Source organism: Leguminivora glycinivorella, chromosome 10, assembly GCF_023078275.1.
Source record: "Leguminivora glycinivorella isolate SPB_JAAS2020 chromosome 10, LegGlyc_1.1, whole genome shotgun sequence".
Taxonomy (NCBI): domain Eukaryota; kingdom Metazoa; phylum Arthropoda; class Insecta; order Lepidoptera; family Tortricidae; genus Leguminivora; species Leguminivora glycinivorella.
In genome coordinates this window covers 11,832,463-11,852,490 of record NC_062980.1, presented here as the reverse complement: position 1 = coordinate 11,852,490, position 20,028 = coordinate 11,832,463, and the positions used below count along the sequence as shown (strand labels likewise).

General features: G+C 38.6%; 1 protein-coding gene across 1 annotated transcript in view; it reads right to left on the bottom strand.

Moving 5' to 3' along the window:
• LOC125230221 (protein alan shepard) overlaps window positions 1–20,028 on the bottom strand; it is a 171,160-nt gene that overhangs the window by 40,802 nt on the left and 110,330 nt on the right. The window contains 1 exon segment of the mRNA XM_048135310.1: window positions 8,702–8,914. Within this exon segment, the coding sequence (XP_047991267.1) occupies window positions 8,702–8,827 (126 nt within the window). The 5' untranslated portion in view covers window positions 8,828–8,914.

Sequence of the window (20,028 nt, the reverse complement as noted above, 5' to 3'; positions counted from 1 at the left end):
TTTAAAGGTTAAACTGATTGCTTTATGCCGGCATAATGCCTTAATGCACATCGAGTTTCAGAACAGGCCCCGTAGCCGAATGGCATTTCTCCGACGCGAAACGAAAACGAAACGCCGCGAAAGGTCGTCTGGCTGGCGTTTCGTTTCGTGAGCGTTTGTGCCATTCGGCTACGCACCCAGGACAGACGTTCTCAATACTTACTGTCTAAATTGTAAATATTAAATAAGTACTTTTGGAAAATATTCGTTTCTCTATCTTAACTACATACGTAACTGTTCAGGAAAAATACACCAGCGCAAGACTACGGAATTATAGATGGATAATGGGTGAAAACGTGTGCTATCTACTCATACTCATTATAAGTATGTATATCGCCACGTTCACAGCGACGATTTCTAAGGATCATGATTAATAAAAAGGTCTCACTGAGCTGTCTAAGACCAGTTCACATTTGATTTATCGAGCGGGATTCCTCACAAAGCCCCCGCAACTACTCACGGCGCGTCGCTTTATTTGCACTGTACAGTATCAAACTTGTACATTAATTAGTTTCATGCAAATCATGATCCGGTGGCACTGCTTGCGGTCGAGAAAAGCATTAATCACGTAATATTGTTTATGTAATGCATAACGAGCAAGAGCGGTCGGGGCGCAGAAATTGATGGAGTGCTGTCGACGCGCCAACTTCTCGGTTAATTATCCAGGCCGATGCTGGCCGGAGATTCCTAATGCTTGCAGAGTCGAACTTCTATTACACCAATCTAACAGTGATGTCAAGTTAAACGTCATCATGGATTGTGTTCATACTGGTTAGCTCAAGCGTTCGACTAGCTGGCGCTTGTTGAGCAATTGGAACCTACTGACTGGAACCACGGCCAGGCGAGGCGCGGCAACCGACCAACAGCACACATAATCAACTACATACCCAGTTTAGATAGTTCATCTACATGTTATCATCCCTACTGAAATAAATGGGTTTTTATTTAAAAATTTTTAACGTGGGTAGGTAATAGATATTAATAAGCAATGTTATAATTTAATAAAATTAATCCAAAACGGATAGCTTGTGGTTGTTTTAGGTACGGTAAATTTAGCCGGTAACGGGTAAAATAGTTTCAAAATATTTCAGATATTTACTGTTTCCCTTCCTGAAATAGGATACCACGTTAGGCACTTTCAACTGGTAAAGTTTCGTTTGCAGTTGCAGTTCTTAAGCGGCTTTATAAGCGGCAATCCAGGATCCACCTACAGCGAAAAGGCCTTTTGAAGAGTGGGTATTTCACCGCCAGTCGACGCTCTCCGCTTTGCGCCAGGATCAAAAAGAATTTCAACTTCTTATGTTTGAAATACAAGTTGCAGATTTGAAAATAGAGACGGCTTTAAAAGGATATACATACTTTTCTATATTTAGAAGTCTGAAGTTCTCTTGATTAAAATTATCCTTTGTAAATTTTGAATATTTGTATTTTAGTTGCGCTATTCTTAGTAACAGTTCTGTTTAATAATATGCTTATTGGGTTTATCTTCAGGTAAATTTAGTTTACAAACTTACATTGCAGACGGTGACTAACTTACCTAAGCTAAAACTCAATGCATATACGCTCAGCATACACTCAAAGTGAATTACTCTTCTGATTGAGTTTGTCTGTATTCAGTCGAAGTTTACGATGCGGACACAATGAAATTAGTATAAAACACCAGACTAGAGTAAAAAGTAGTTTTCTGATTTATAATAGAAAGTGTAGACTTGAGAGGGTTTATGAGATTTTAAATTAACTGTTACACTTTACTGCAATTAAACTGTTTTGATTAACTGACAATGTGTTTTAATAAGGTAATATTTAAATTCAGACTGCCCAGAATAACCGTCACAGTGTTTCTATGCGACATTATTGCCGATCGAATCCAAATTTTATTTCATTTTGATACCTGCGCTGCGGATTTGGACGTATTTTTTTTAGTTAATTTCTTAGTATGTTTTCGGTTCTTTATATCAAATTTATTTTTAATATTATACCTAAAACGTTTTACAAAAATCCAAAATTCGACAAATCTACATTGACTTTGGCGATGATGCAACGCCGACACAGTACTAAACTGTAGTCTGCAACTCAAGGATGTCAAACAGGTAATTTTACATTAGATGTTGCAAATTGCATTACGTTAACGCAGTAACGCTGTTGCAGTCTTATTCCGAATAAGACCTTAAGAATGTTATGTATAGCTCTACCTAAAAGTGAAACGCTGTAATCACTCTACGTGCCGTAAAAAAATAGGCTCTAGCGCGTATAAAGTGCTCTCATTAGACGCCGTAAACGATGCCGCGGATAGAGCGGGTGGTGTATAGTGGGGCTTTGAAGTTGAAATGATGTAAAACTACGTCTAACGGCACAAATGTTTAGTAGAATACATCACCATTCACCATCCTTGCATCATCCCGGAATTCGCCACAGATCATTGGAGCCGGAGGTCCGCTTTAACAACTAATCCCAAGATTTAGTGTAGGTGTAGTTTTTACGTAAGCAACTGCTATCTGACCTCCCAACTCGAAAGATAGGAAAGATTTTGGTTTTTATAAGTGAGAACCTGTAATTGTATTTTGGACTGTAATTATAGCTTCAGCTGTTGGTTGGTTTGAAAAAACCCCCGACCGCGACATAGTGATTTTCATGAAACATGTAAGAACAATAACTCAGCTTTCAAACAAAAAATAAAATAAATAACAGACAGACAGACAGACAGACAGACAGACAGACAGACACGCCGGGGGTTAAAAAATAAAATAAATAACTAGGCCTTATTAGGATTAGTCCGGTTTCCTCACGATGTTTTCCTTCACCGAAAAGCGCATTGTATTAGGTTTTTGGCATCAAATGATATTTCGCACACATGTAAGTTCGGAAAAACTCATTGCTACGGGTCGAAGTTCGAGCCCACGACTTCCGGATTGAAAGTCGCACGCTCTTACCTCAAGGTCACCAGCGCTTTTTAATTTTTTTTTCAGAATACTAAGATGAATATCTTTGGTACCAATGGTATTAGAGATAGCACAAATTGTAAGGTCAATCGTATATGATTGGATTCGAGAAAAACGTGAATTTTCGCTAAAAATGTTGGTCCGTTTGAGGCGTAAAACCTACAGTACAATTTTTTGCTCGTGTTACAGGCCACACCACACCGGTCAGCTATCGACATCCATTTTTTAGTTAAAATTGGTATTTTATGGATTTTCCTAGACAGGTTTCTCTCCATTTAAAGATCTGAGTGATCTCTTTTAGTAAGTTTAATAAAATAGAATAAATATTAATTCGTGAATACAGGCAAGACAAATTACACATTATAACAAACAAAAAGGAATCTCAGCGTGTTGCTGGTGACTTCCAGCGCTGATGCTAATGAAGAATGAAGGCTTTGTTTTTAGAACTTATCGTAGAAAATCTAGTTTCGACAATATGTAAGGTACAGCGGGGCAAATCCCGACTGGGGTACAATTGTAACTGATCCATTTTTTCTATTACACTATTAAGTTCATTCCACATGTATCCACTGAGCACGCCTGCCATATATAACCAGTGGACACTCTAATTTATAACTAATGCAAACATTGTAAGACATGGATAAAAATGGATCAGTTGTATTTGTCTCCCAGTCGAAATTGTCCCGCTGTATCTTATATTATCTTTAAGGTTTATTTATAATATTGATCGTGCTTCTAAATGTGTACTTATTTATACATATTTGGTAAGTACAAGTATTTAAATTGAAAGAATGTCTAATTTACCAGTCGAGCGAACTGATATTACTGACCTCGCTCCTTGTTTGAACTCGTGATTAATTGACGCACAGACGAACGGCTGTCGAACTGAGGGGATCTATAGACGATTAGACGTAGCAATTTGTTGTTACCTAAAATCGATAGGGACGTTGTAGGCAGTTAAAATGCTACGTCAATTACAGATTTAGTATTAATACGGGAAGTTAAGCGTGTTTCAAACTCGTGTAAAGTCTGTAGTTGCTTCGAAATTGGCATAAACTTTTCTGCCCTTCAGGTTAGGTTATTTAGCAGCTCGGCTGCCCTATGCAGAAATCAAGTATCTGCTTTTTGCCAAATTTTACAGTAGAGCGAAAAAACGATTTTGTTTTATTTTTCCTGATTATATGCTTATTAATTAATTGATAGCCTTTTAAACAGACGAACTTTATTATACTAGATATCATTAATAGTGTACTATAATTTTTTCTTCAAAATGGTTAGCACAATCATTTTAAAATACAAAAACAGCTTTCTGCGTAGAATGCGATAAGAAAATTTTAAAGCTTTTCTACAAGAAAGCAAGTATCTTGAACTGTTTTCATTTAGCTTTGGTAGGCTTCTTATTTTTAACTGTATCTAAAACAAAAACTACAGAACGGATTTTCATGCGGTTTTCACCAATAAATAAAATGATTCTGCGGAAAGGTTTTGGTATATAATTTGTTGAGATCTTGTTTAAATTGGTTGAAATATCTCAATTTTTGCTAATCAAGTCGGACAAAATTCTGCTGGCTGAGAGCTTTAATCGAAAACGCTGCCCAAACTGTTTGAGCTGTATCAAAACAATGTATCGCGAAATTGTGTATCTTTCATAGACATACAAAAAAGTCAGTAATAGCATATGTCTATCTTTTAAGGATAAATAACTATAACTATTTTTATGACAGCCCCGTGCGCAGCCGGGGCGGGCCGCTAGTAGATAGGTACCTATATGTATACAATGTATACATTTTAGATAGATGCCTTTAATGTAGTGTATGTCATGCTTGTGTAAATTAGGTTTTAATATAAATGCAATATTGGAGTAATACACGGAAAAGAAGCTCTGGTTGTGTTTGAATGCAAGTTGTTAATCTTAAGAAAGATTATAGGTTTAAGAGGTTTATCTGTCACGAAGAGTTCAAAAATACTCCTGAAACTTAATCAAGTACTTACGTTGTGGGAGACTATTTAAATAATAAAAAAACCTCGAAAGCGATTTCCCGTGGAACGCACAATATTAATTAAGTACAGTAGGTAGGTGCCTAAATACTCGGAAGACAAAAAAAATAATGAAAGTTATAGTCTTCCTTAATTATAATATCTAATAGGGAACTTGATTGTAGTTAAAATAAAATATTTTATACCATGCACGAAATAAAGCATAAGAATTATGAGATAAGCCAGGGTAGAAATATATGTATAAAGTTACTGAGTTGACCGTGATGTCACTCAATTCAATGTCATATAAATTCCATTATTAGCAAGTCTTTCCAATTCGTTTTGACAGTTCTTAAAAAGAAGCTGATTTGACTACGAGGCTAGTAGCCTATTTATCAACTAACCAACATGCAATATAGTATTTTATGCAACAGGCGTTTAAAGGAGGTCAAAAAAGACGAGTGGCGTGGGTAACAATTTGAGGCGAAGCCGAAAATTGTTATTGAGACGCCACGAGTATTTTTTGACTCAGTTAAACACCGTTGCATACAATACTTTTTCTACGACCATGCACTTAGTTTTAATAGTTTTTTTGAATAACTTTCGTGAAATTCACACTGTTTCCTGTATTTTGACGCAAAGGTTTGCACTGTCAGTTCGGCTGCCCAAAGCCTTCCCGCGCACGCGCGCAGTGTCGTTATAAGTCGTTGCCATGGTTACAGAGCCAAACAATGCGTTTTCAGTTTTTTCGATACTGCGCGCATGCGCGGAAAGCCGGCGGAGGCTGCCTTTGGGGAATAGACCTTTATGTAGGGTTTTAAAGATCTGTGCACGACCCTGTAAATGACGAATAACAGTTCGGGGGTAGAAATAGTATTTTATGCAACAGGCGTTTAAAGGAGGTCAAAAAAGACGAGTGGCGTGGGTAACAATTTGAGGCGAAGCCGAAAATTGTTATTAAGACGCCACGAGTATTTTTTGACTCAGTTAAACACCGTTGCATACAATACTTTTTCTACGACCATGCACATACTTTTGAATAGTTTTCTAGAATAACTTTCGTGAAATTCGCACTGTTTCCTACAAGTATTTTGACTTGTCCTCTGCAATGTTTCTGCACTCACCCTGTCGCTCGCACTCCCCCGCGCCGCCGTCCGCCGCCGGCCGGCGCCCCGCGGCCCGCTATATCCCTTAACGGCTACCTAACAATGCTGTAAGAGCTATATCGTATGCGTGGGTACGCGGGGCGCCGGCCGGGGGCGGGCATCTTTTATGTAGGGTTTTAACGATCTATGCACGATACGGTAAATGACGAATAACAACACGGGAGTAGAAAAATTATGTAAACGTGTGTTCGTTATATGTATTTTCGTATTTTGTATAAAAGAAGTTACATATTAAATAAGACAAGTTCCTTGTGCTTTTACTGTTTAGATACATCTGGTTGTTTTTTAATACTAAGACAATTTCTACCCGAAACCCAAATTAATACATGTATTAGTAATTACAAGCTTTTGACATCATAACAAAATGATAGACGCCGAAGTCAAGTAACTTCGCAATGAATATAAATAGTTCTACGCTGAAGTCAAGTAACTTATCAATAAATATCAATATTTCTACGCTGAAGTCAAGTAACTTCGCAATCAATATCAATATTTCAACTCTGAAGTCAAGTAACTTAGCCATCTAATATGAATTGCAAGTATCTTTCGCAAGATACTCGATTTCAAGATAGAAATAGGGTAGATACTTGACTTTAGCGTAGAATACCCCGTTAAAAAAAGATACTTGAATTTTTTAAAGTTCTGTTTGAAAAAAAATAAAAATTTCAAAAAATACTAAAAGATGTATTTTGAAAAACTGAATCGAAAGATGTAAAAAACCATTTTTTGGAAAATTTTGAGATACTTGATTTCTGCGTAGGGCAGCCGAGCTGAGCACACCCTATGGATCAATCTTATGGATCCGCAGTCAATCTTATGATTAAGTAAATACCTACAAATACATACAAAATTTTATCTATAAAATAAATAATAAAAAAATAAATAGATCTCCTGAGAAAGCAAACAAGAAATCAGTTTAGAAAAAAAATTATTTGTAGGGTTTTATTTTATAGGTAGTTTTAGTTTAGTTATAGTTTTATTTATTAGTTCATAATTAAGTTTTTTTTAGTATGACTATCTATTTATACAAATTAATGTAATTAATTAATTTATGCTTTAAGTAAAATCCTGATAGGTAACATAATTATAGGAGTTTTTTTTATTAAGTTTGTAATTATGTGTGTGTAGAAAAATGTGTTGTTATGATCTATCAAGTTATGCTATCTTATTTTTGTTTCTAAAAATTTGACCTCAGAAATCAGTAGTTTGTCTAGTAATACTTTTTTGACATTTGGCAATCTGTGGAAAATTGTGAAATACAATTTTTGAACTACAAGTGCTTTAAATTAAGAATATTTTGGTAAGTACAGACCGCTCGTTTTGAGTCCTAATATTAATAGAATTTACGGAATGGTCGAACTTTCAAAAATCGGCTCCACTTTCGTTGCTCAGCAGGTGGAAGGTGATCTGCACGGGAAGCATGGTCGCGCGATAGACGATAAAATATCAGGCCGTCCCTATCGCACTTACAAATAGTGCGATAGGGACGGCCTGCTATTTTATCGTCTATCGCGCGACCATGCTTCCCGTGCTGATGAGTGATTACGCTTAGTGTAAGGCCTGGCCCCGTAGCCGAATGGCATTTCTCCGACGCCAAACGAAAACGAAACGTAGTCCGGCTCTGTCGCGCCAATACGCAAGAGCGATAGGGATAGATATCTACTAGCGTTTCGTTTCGTGAGCGTTTGTGCCATTCGGCTACGCACCCTGAGTACACGCTCATATTCGGCGTGCATGTCAAGCAATGAAAGCTCATACAAGTGTCCTGCGTCGACGCTGCTTAAATGGTATGCACGCTCGTCCGCCCCGCCAAACGCTTCGCACCGAGCGTCTATCTATCTATCTATCTATTAAGCCCCTTTTTTCTGAATTAGAGAATGTCTCTTAGTTCAGTGTGCCGCTTGGTAAAGGCCTCCTCTAGCTCTTTCCATTGATGCCTATCCTGGGCCACTCTTCTCCACTTCGAGCCCACTGTAAGCTTCAGTTCGTCCTCCCATCTTATTCGGGGTTTTTTCTGGCCCCTAGTACAACCTCTAGGGTACCAATCCGTTATGATTTGGCTCCATTTCTCCTGCTTGTCTCTGAGCATATGGCCGGTCCATCTCCACTTCTGCTGGTCAATTTTCAATAGTATGTCGGTTACTTTTGTTTTTTCCCTAAGGTCTTCGTTTCGAACTTTGTCCAATCTGCATATCCCCATCATACTTCGTTCCATAGACCTCTGGCAGAACATAAGCCTGTCCCGGTGCTCCTTGGTGAGTGCCCATGTCTCGCATCCATATGTAATGCAGGGTAAGATGCATGTGTTAAATACTTTTCTTTTACCGAGCGTCTACTCAGGCCTTACACTTATAGAATAACCTAACCAAATAATTGAAATTTTGAAAAAACCCCGACCTACTGAACCGATTTTCATGAAACATGGCTAAGAACACTCCCGACTAACTCCGCTTTCAAACAAAAACAAACTAAATCTAATTCGGTTCATCCGTTCGGGAGCTACGATGCCACAGAGAGATAGACACGTCAAACTTATAACACCTCGTCGTTTTTGCGTTAAAAAGAAGTCCGTCTATTTACCTGGTGCGGCGTATAAGGCTGCTGCTGTGCGTAGGGCTGCGGCTGCGGCGGCGGGTACCGGCAGGGCTGCGGGTAGGCGGCGGCCCACTGCTGCGCCCCGCGGTACTGCGCGCCCGCGCTCGCCATGCGCGCCGCGCACGAGCCCGCCGCGCCTGCGCTCGCGACCGTCACCGCGCCGCCCGCGCCGTGAGCTGAACGACAACCGCCGGTGCTCTGAAATAGAACAAAAAAAATCGTTATTCATTTGTTATTATGAATACAATATCTAGACACCGGTTACGGTCACCGGTTCTGTGGAAAGAATAGTCAAACCGGGCATAGTCGCCTCGGTCGCGTCGCGTGATAAACGATATAACCAGGCCGTCCTTTTCGCACTATTAGTAAGCGAGATAGGTACGCACTGATGCGATAAAGTTTATCTAACTAGTGTTCTACGCCCGCAGGTTAGCAAATCGCCATCCATTAAGATTCCCATGATGTCTTAATAATCGCTAGGAATCGAAAGGTCTGGGAATTTGCTTTCCGGCACAGAATATATAATAGTACAAGTACAGAAGGCCCACTGCTTTGATGTTCACGAAATGCCTACAATTTTTTTACAAAGAAACCAGCCGCACGTGCGCAGCGTCGGATGATAGGGTTGCCTATGGCTTAAAACGAATTAATTACTCAGATAAAATTTTATGCTATTATATTTAAGTCTTGGGTACTTTCTAGGTATATATACAGTATTTTGGTTTAAGTTCCAACATCACAAGCCTTATTGAACTTTTCCGTGGGACTTAATCAATACAGTATGTAGTAGATCTGTGTAAGAATGTCCTATGGTAGGTACATATTTTATTCATGATGTCTGTTTAACTTAGCATTTTTAGCCATTCCACACGCGGACATCTCATATGAACCTTAAGAAAACTCACTGGCGCTGGCGTGTACTTGTAGCACAGCGATAGAATCGCGGTAGGCTTGTGTCGTTCACGAACTATGAACTGTTAGGAATAAAATCCCACCAATGACCGAAATGAACTGAATCTTTCCGTGGTCTGAGAATCGGTCTTTGCTCATTTAGTTCAGTATACGATCGGCGAGCGCGAGCGGTTTGGATCGAGAACGAATGTGTGACCGCGCCGACCGAGAGCGAGAGCTACTTAGCAGAGCAACAAAAAAAGTCAAGTTTTCATATTAAACTTCGGTTACTTACAACCTTTCGGCCCGGAATGTTACTATCTGTGGACTATTCGTATCATTTTGACACTATTCGGTCCCATTCGTTCTGATCTTTCCGACCGCAGTGGTCGCTGGTCTGGCTGAACTAAATGAGCAAAAGACCTAAAAGAGCGAACTAGTTCGTGGGAGCGATTGAACGAGATCGGAGCGCTCCGATCAACGAACGAAACGGCACAAGCCTAAATCGCGGAGTGAGCCGCCCCTGCTTCCGGAAACACATACAAGGTACAACGGGGCAAATCTCGACTGGGGGCCAAATGTAACTGGTCCATTTTTTCCATGTTTTACAATGTTTGCATTATTAAATAGTGTCCACCGGTTATATATGGTCCCCCAGTCGACATTTGCCCCGCTGTACCTTACTACCTATAGATAAGTTCTTTATCCTTCCGTATGAAACTACAACTGGAGAACGTGCGATCCGACATACGCTAAATGCTAAAATTGCATAATGATTATAGTCCCTATCACTATTAGCATCTGGCAGTGTGTCTAGATAATTTATATACATAAAGTGTATTAACACAATAACTTCATCACGAGGAGAGGTTAGAAGAGGTCCTCGCGGCGTTTAAGACAAATTAACCGCTCGCTCCGTTCACACGAGCGCCGACTTTCACTGAAGTGCACATTTATTTAGTTAACATACAGCTCATACCATTCAGAAAGTCATGTAATTTACACAAAACTAACCTGTACCGTGACAATATGAGTCAACGCCCGCGCCTTCGTGAATGAAACGACGCTGCGAATGATAGGGGCCGCTCTAAGAGCGAAGGCATCAAATTACAAGTCGTTGTCCTCATAAAGTAAACAGTTTCTACTACTACCGTGCAATCTTTCTATAATTAGTTTTAAGCCTCGTTATAAAATTCCGTTAGGCCTTACGCCAAAACAATATTAACGGTATTAGGTACTTCTACTGCAAGATTGCTTCTTTCCCGTATGTCGATGTCGGTATAGTACCTACGGTCCAAAACTCCAAGAGTCTTTCAACCTTTTTTGTAATGATAGTAAAAGTTAACGTGTGATTCAAATGTTTTCTAGCACAACCTGCTGTATTCGAAAATTGTTTTTAAGATATCAGTAAGAGTCACTGCGATATGATACCGGTCTGACAGTGCGAAAAGTGATGTTTCTTGACACATAAACATCATTTTTGACACTATTCTTTACACTCGTAGATCAAATATTTTACGTTTTAGACACTTCGAATTGATCCTATGTTAAATAATTAAGATCCCGCGTATACTTAATCGAATCTAACAAGTTCAAGAAATCAGAATCTGACATACATTAATGTTGCAGTGTAAAATAAGTAAAATCCTATATCGAAGTGTAAATCCGATTTACAACAGCCGTTACGATAACAAACACTTGATGCACTTTTGAAACATGATGCAATACGCGAATCGCGAACGCCCTTAAAAGTTAACACATGGTTTTGATACACTGCAGCCAGATATCGCATGTGCTAGTACTTACAAAGAGAATAGATATAGAGGATTATTGTTAAAGTACAATTTGTAGTCACAGTGCATTTACTGCAATATACCGACAATGGGCTCACTTTATCAGACAATTTGACCCATAATATATGCTTGAACTAACCGCCGTCGAAGGTGTATAGCGCCATCTGCAGGGTTAGCACAGGATTGCCGCGGGAGTATGTCGCCGCGAGATAGACTATCCGTCCTTATGTCATTGATACAGTTAGAAGAAGACATGTAATCTATCTCGCGGCGACATACTCTCGCTGCAATCATGTGCTAGGCATACTGAACGAGCAAACATTCGTGATGTTTCCGAGGTACATTTTTTACTTTGACTTATTTATCTTATACGTAATTATATTATCTTTGTAGTACGCCTAGTTGCGTCACATCTTTAACGCAGACATATTACTGTAAGTGCCGAGAGCCGTGACTAAGCGTGTCTGCACACTTTCGCAAACCTAGACTACAACTAATGAAAATAAGTACTACATTAGACGTTTATCTACTTGCCATATCGATTGTGTATCATGTCTATATATGAACTGCTATCGCTATTTTACACTCAGCACTCGTAATGTGTGCGCTGGATTCCGTTTGGACGTATTAAAGATAATTAAATAGTTTTTTTTATAAAACACTTACCTACAATTCCATCATATAAGTGTTCTTACAAAGTACTTATCGGATTTTTAGCCAAAGTATTGCGGCTTAAAAACATCGTACAAGAGTTGAACTTGATTCGCTACAGTAACCTTTCCTTACATCCATACTTCCATACTAATATTATAAATGGGAAAGTGTGTGTGTCTGTGTTTGTCCGTCTTTCACGGCAAGACGGAGCGACGAATTGGCGTGATTTTTTAAGTGGAGATAGTTGAAGGGATGGAGAGTGACATGGGTTACTTTTTGTCTCTTCTTAACTCCTCACTTCCCTAAAATAGGGGGTGGAAGTTTGTATGGAGCATTCCTTAATTTTCGAATTTAACGCGACCGAAGCCGCGAGCAAAAGCTAGTTAACTATATTCCAACTGATGAAACTTACAAAACAGAAATAACCTATAAGAATTTTGAGTAAGTTGTACTACCAACATTTTATATTCAGTTTTATTTACCATAATCAACTCCCTTCTTTACACCGGGGCACATTATTTGTTCATATTTAAACTGTTTCCATACGAGTCGTAAGTATGCTTTATCATAATATTTAAGATTTGCTTCAAGCTTGTTTGACGTCAATATGAATATTTGCTCTCCGTCTTTATGTAGAGGGGTGCAAATGGGAAGGAGCGAGGAAGGCAAGGTACGGGCGACTAAAACCATTCGAATCCTTGGCTTTTAGTTAGATGTGAACCAAGTAAATAGTAAGACTGGTAATCGACATAAATTTCGTTTCTCATGGAAGTTGCGTTAAAGATCAGTGTTATTTCAGTTTTTTATTAGGAGCTTTGACATTTGTATATTGTAGCGCCATATAGAATTCAGATTGTTCACTTAATGGTTTCCTAGGATTTAGAAAGCAATATAATAGGTAGTAGGTTTGATACTTCTCTAACTTAGAGTTAAGTCATCATCCTCCATCACCATCCATCCTCGGTTATCCCGGCATTTGCCATGGCTTATGAGAGCCTGGGGTCCGCTTTGACTACTAATCCCACGATTTGGCGTAGGCACTAGTTTTACGAAAACGACTTCCATCTGACCATTCAACCCGAAATTATTAGGATTAGTCCGGTTTCCTCGCGATGTTTTCCTTCACCGAAAAGCGACTGGCAAATATCAAATAACATTTTCTTACCTACACAAGTTCAGAAAACTCATTGGTACGAGCCGGGGTTCGAACCTGCGACCTCCGGATTGAAAGTCGCACGCTCTTACCAGGTAAACATGTATTTCTAAGTGATTGTTTTGTTATAGGTAATCTTTTGGAAAATTAATATCTAAAAACCTAAGTGGTGTGTAGTGAATAATCGAGTACTTAAGTCGGATTAAAATTGAACTGTGGAAAATAATTAAGTAGTATTTTTAGAGTATTTTGTTGAGGACTTACCTAGTATTGTAAGTATAGATTTTACCAGTCGTTAACATTGACTATCTACGGTCAGGCATAAGCCGATGGGTTATGAAATTCTTCTAGTGTAGGTACTTGTCATTCTGTGCGGGCGCGTCCGACGAAAATGAGATTTATAGAGGCAATAACAATGTATAATTTCTCCCGGCGACCCCCATCTTCGGACTTAATTATTTGAGTCACGGAATCCGAAAAACCGACTAGGAAAGCCTCAGGGATCAGAGCTTTGTTGTCGTTTTTCTACAACGTCCATTATTCTTTTATAACCTCTTATTTTTTTGCTACAGTAAAAAATAGGTGAGTAGGTATGTGTGTTAGGCGATAAGCCGGCAATCCGCTTAGCGAGTGTGGCACTATTCTGCGAGGACTTATGGTAAAATGTGGATTCTTGACTACGACTACTGTTCTATTGCCGCACAGGTTAATTCAAGATTATTTTAAAAATTCCGGATTTTATCGCCTAAACCTATTTTATCGGGAACGCAGTATGTACATAACTATCGCTAATGTCTTTAAAAATACATGGCCCTGTAGCCGAATGGCATTTCTGCGACGCCAAACGCCGCAAAAATGCAGTTTGGCTCTGTCACGCCAATACGCAAGAGCGATAGAGATGAATTGTACTTTTGCGGCGTTTGGCGAGCCTGAGTAGACTATGATACTAACTTTATAAAATATAAAACTTGTAAACCCTTTCTATACTTATAATTAAGTTTCCTTAAGCTCATTTATAAGTTGAACCCCATTATTATGTTTTGTTCACTTAAAGTTCACAAAGGGTTCGTAAAAGTTATTAAGCCAGTGTTTAAAAATAGTTGGCTGTAAAATCTTTATGGCTCATTTAAAGATTGACGATAGCTTCATTTTTAACGCCCCTCTTTAAAAGGTTCTGGTATTGGGATGAGATGAACCGTATTTTGGGGTGTCATTTGAGATTGCTTTTCGACAGGTCGTGACACGGCAAATTTTCTGATAAATTATTTAAACAAAACTGCTGATTGATTTCATTGTTTATAAATTATATTTTGACGACCGGTCTGGATCAGTCGGTAGTGACTCTGCCTGCTAAGCCGCGGTCCTGGGTTCGAATCCCGGTAAGGGCATTTATTTGTGTGATGAGCACAGATATTTGTTCCTGAGTCATGGATGTTCTCCATGTATATATTTAAGTATGTATTTATCTATTTAAGTATGTATATCGTCGCTTAGCACTCATAGTACAAGCTTTGCTTAGTTTGGGGCTAAGTTGATCTGTGTAAGGTGTCCCCAATATTTTTTTTTAATATAAATTTTCATTATGATGTTCGGAAAGTATTACCAAATAGCAACATCAAGGATCAAAATGGTGCGTAGATACGTTTTATTCGCATCTTAAATTATTGGATATTATAATATCGATGACAATCTAGGTATCGACTCCACACTACACATGCAATGTATAAACACAGAGAGGCCACTTTAATACTGGTTAAACCGAGACGAATGCAGTTCTAGACTATAGTTTAGCTATGGCACTAACAGCTGTGTAGGCCGTCGAGTGTCGAGTGGGATCACTGGCGACAGCGGGACGAGACGTCTCGACCATGCCAGCTTATAGCCCCCCTTCCCCCTTTGGACCTAAGCCCTCAATTATATGTAAACGGAACAGCTATTTTGAAATTGGAATACTGAGCTTGACGTCAACATATTAAACACCAACGCGAATGGGGTGTCAAGTCTACTGGAGCCCATATCTCGAACAATATTAGACCAATAAATAATCCAACAACTTGGTAATCATATAAAACGCCCTGATAATAATTATTATGTACCATTAGCCCAATTTATTTTAAGAAATGGGTCCAAGCTTCATTTGGTTGTATGCATAAAACATTTTTTAATCACTTGAATGACACACATGATCATTGTTTGCAGCAGTCTAACTTTTTAATGCCTAGTTTTAAAAGTTAGCACAGGTATCCTAACTTAGATAATTGAAGCTTTATGGCAAATATGAATTACTTTTTGCCTTAAAATTGAAGGAGCTTACTGCCCCCTGCCACCCCTAGGACCAAAGCCGTTAAATTATATGTAATCGGAAGACCTCTCCCGTAAATGGACCTTGTCATTTGGCAGTCTTCTTTAGAATTTTCCAAAAGGAGTTCAAATTCTAAGAGTAATAAAAATGTAATTTTTACTTTGGAATAAAGTGAAGGCTGTTTTAAGGCTGGAGAAGCCTTGAATGCCGTGGTCACTTTTTCTGCTGTACCTATATGTTATTTATTTCAGATTTAATTTCCACAACATGACGGGTTCAATTGGCGTAGGAGACAGGCTGGGAACCTGTCACTGCGAAGTCAGTTTCGTTTTCTTTCTACACTTGAATTGCTAAGAGAGGTACTGAATCTTCAGTAGTTTCATATGCTCTGCCTACCCGTTATGTAATAGTAATTTTTTGGTATTATTATATAGGATTATGATAAAATTGATAAAATTTCCCCTTTTCTTCCCGTGGGTGTCGTAGAAGGCGACTATGGGATATGGGTTAAATTGTGGCGTAGGCGAGAGGCTGGCAACCTGTCACTGCAATGTCACAGTTTCGTTTTCTTTCAACGTTTCAACCCCTTATTTGCCAAGAGTGGCACTGAAGCTTTAGTAGTTTCATGTGTTCTGCCTACCCCTTTATGGGATCCAGGCGTGATTGTATGTATGTTGTTGTTGATAAAATTTACCAATAAATAACATTATTAGTTAAAATGAACTACGTTCGATTAAAATGAACTAGGTAACGTTGTGACAGTATGTATAAATATTTATATTTAATATGACATCATACTGTTGGACTTTGACTTTGACTTCGAAAAATTTTCATATGTCGACTCCACGGAATTTAGAACCAGAAAAAGTCCTAAGCCTAGTTAAAACATTTTCATTAAAGATAAATTAAGTGTAGTTATGATTTAGGTTGTTATAACATAGTAAAGCACATGAAAACTGCATAGTAAAATTCCCGTATTATTAAAGTTATTCAGAATGGCAACTATTCTACACTACACTACTGATGCTTGCTAATAGTTAACTACACAACTATTCACAAACACAAAGTTAGATATAGTTCAGTTAAACTTCAGCGGGGGTAGACTAGCTGATGCAAGATTTAGTTTACTGCACCTGGTAACCACAATATGACTCCCAAACATATGCAAAATATCATATTTATCTTGGAAACATATGTATGACAAAAGCCTGTTATTTTACTTTAAGTATTTGTTTGCTTTTATTGCGTTACTTTTATTATGTAAACATACATTTTATTGACGAAACTAAATGTTTTCATGAACCTTTTACATTTATAGGTTTTGATTCCAATATTCTCAAATACCAAAATTCACAATTTCTGAAGTAAGAAATAAATACATATTTCTAAGACGCTGTTGTCATGCCACTTATGTACTTGATAGAAGGTAAATTAAGTAAGACTTTAGGTACTTATGTGTGTAAATATACATAAAGTCGTGGCAATACAGACTGAATACCGATTATAGATGATACTCACATTAAAAGTTTCGTTAACTCCAATTATGCCAGCTCTCATGTGACTATAACACTCGGGATTTAAACAGCAATTTCACAATGTTCTTGTATAGGAACAAGAAAGTAAATTTAACGTTGTCACTTTAAACGTCAGCCAATAAGAGGCAATAAAAGCGTTGCTATTCCCCGGGGCACCGCTCTCCGAGATATAGTAAGAGCAACTGGGCTTGAATAAAGTGAAGATTTAAGGAGCGGTTGCCACGTATTTTACACTCGTGTGCTTTTACTTTATCCTGAGTGGCTTGTTCTCGACCTCTTATTGTAAAGTCGCGAGCACCTAGCTTTAAACAGTTTCAACCGCGAATCGATTAGCGAACACAAACACATTGATCTCAAGCTTTAAACTGTGTGCATTTCAGAACCAAACGCGGAGTAAACTGTTATTAACTTTAGTAATCTCTAATGTATGTAATTTACTAATGGACATTTATTTGGTAAATAATGGACAATGGAACCAATTTCGAAAACAAAAAATCAATAATAATTTAACACAAATACTGTCTCTAAGTGGTGAAAAAGGGTCCTTGGTAAAGTTAGAACAAGAATCTAAAACAATGGCATTAAATTAAGCAACATTTCTTAAGTCTTCTCGAATGACTCTATGATTTGACGAGCAATCATCTGCCAAAAGATATCCCTGTAATTTAAGAAACCGTTGTTTGTAATGAAAGCTGCGAGTGAAAACCGACCGTAGTGGGCGACGGCAGACGAGGTCAATCCTTCGAGCAGCTCCAAATTAGAACCAGCCTCAGACGTTTCTCCAGCCACATCTTTAACCCCCCTTCTGCCCCCATTGTCTGATTGCCAACTGCTCATAGTTACCGCAAACAATACTGCGACAGACTTAGCTGTCTAATCGGAATGCCGAACAGCGCGCCGTCTGCCGAATTGTTACCCTGTCAAACGATGTAAGTAATTTGTGCCGTGTAATCTGTGTCAGCAATGCGCGCCGCAAATGAGAATCAATGTAAATGTAAACTAATCATGGACAACGTTGAACAAAGTAACGCTTGAATATTTATAAGCATGTCTCCAAAATATTTATGTATATTCTCACTTATAAATTATCTACTTAAATCAGTTATTTCATTAGATTTGGAATACTAGTACATACATACAGACAAAGGTCAACATACAACAAGTTCCTATATAAAGTAAGTACTTACATCAATCCGGGATATGATTTATTCACTAGTTAAATAAACTATTCTCGGCCTTTTCGGTAAATCCCTTCCAAAAATATTGTTGGGATAACTTGACGACGATAAATAAATTACATACATTTATTGTAAGCAGACTAGGAATCTAGGGTATAGGATCAATTTATCAGAGATGTGAAGATCATTTATTTTATTCTTCGATTCTGTTAACGTTATAGTATCGATAAAATACGTGCACAAAGGAATAAAACACAGCGCGGAGATGCAAGACTTTTATTCGCTATTTGGCAAATTATGCACAAGGCATTTACCACCATCTGCAACACTGCAACAGTCACACACACGGCCGGGCGCACAGCCGTACAGTTATGTGTGCTCTTACGGTTTGCGTAGAATGTTGCCCTTCGTGTACGTATTTTGCATTTAAACTACGGCCACACGAGGCCTCGGACCGCGAGGCCGTTAGGTTACATCTATGCAATTTTCTTCTTTGGCTATGGCATGATGTCATCCGATCCGTAACGGTGACGCAGTTGGCACATGCCGGCATCGGCAACATGATCCGGCATGCCGATCTGCTCATATCATGAGCGGGAAGCGGCGATGCGTACGCTTTTTTACAAAATTGCCTTCTTTTTTTCCCGAGTATTGTACGGGATGAGTTTGTGAAATGCACAGCGTGCCGTGACTGCATCATTACGTACATAAAGCTCGCTAGAACATACGAGTAGGGGATATTATTCAGCAGTTTTTGCTGCGGCCGCCGGCACATTTGTATGCGATTCGCTTCGGCGTGGCGACGGGTGCCCGCGAGATTAGCGGCCACCGCAGTAAATGCCTGTGATTAAACAGAACTGTTTGGTGGATGTATTTTGTGGACTATCATCACATACATTGTGGGTTCACGGACGGAGGACAATTACGGCTATTCCGACGCTACACGCATACAGGCATTTTTAGCTTAATACGCCGTGGCTTATCCTCAAGTGTTTTAGCATTAGCGTGGATGCACTGACGCACACAGGCGCAGGTAGCGCGTGTAGGTATGTGTGTCATCTCGAGTGTGTTGGTGCGGCGTGGAATGCGGCCGCGTCCTTCGCCGTACTCGGTTCATTTGCCGACAGGCGCGCAGCGGTTCTTATCCAGACAAATTTATTGCTTCCCAATTATTGCTTAGATATTGCCAATTATTCGCGTTTATAGCTCGCGGCCATATTTGTTAAATGCCATTACAAACTTGTGTAAGGAAGCAGACAGTAGGTACCTGCTTAATAGTTATAAATGGAAGGTACACACTTAAGACAAAATGGGATGATCGCCTTAGTTATAATGGGAATTTTCGGCAAGTTTCCATACAAAATATATGAAAATGCCCGTGATTAAAAATACCGACCAGATCGGAAAAAATTGTATTTTCTAATGAGAAAAATGAAGACATCGGCTGTAAGGAGAATCGATGATCCGCATTCCGTTTTTAATTACTTAGATCCGATTCAAAGGTCTGCAGAGAAAACTTATTAGGTCAACTGATTTATTCAGCCATAAGTACTTACTAGTAATAAAATTAATATACTTAACGGGTATTTCATTTCAGTTTTAAATTTTCTTATTATAATATTGTCTTCGGTTACCGCGATAGTTACTCATGAAATAAATCTATGGAAACGGATTAAGTCGCGTATAATGAATTTAAAATTTATCCCGCGATTAAATTTATACGCGATTTAATCCGTTTCCATAGTTTTATTTTCTTATTATTAATCTTAAGCTGTAGAGTGTAGCTACAGCACAGAATATATAATT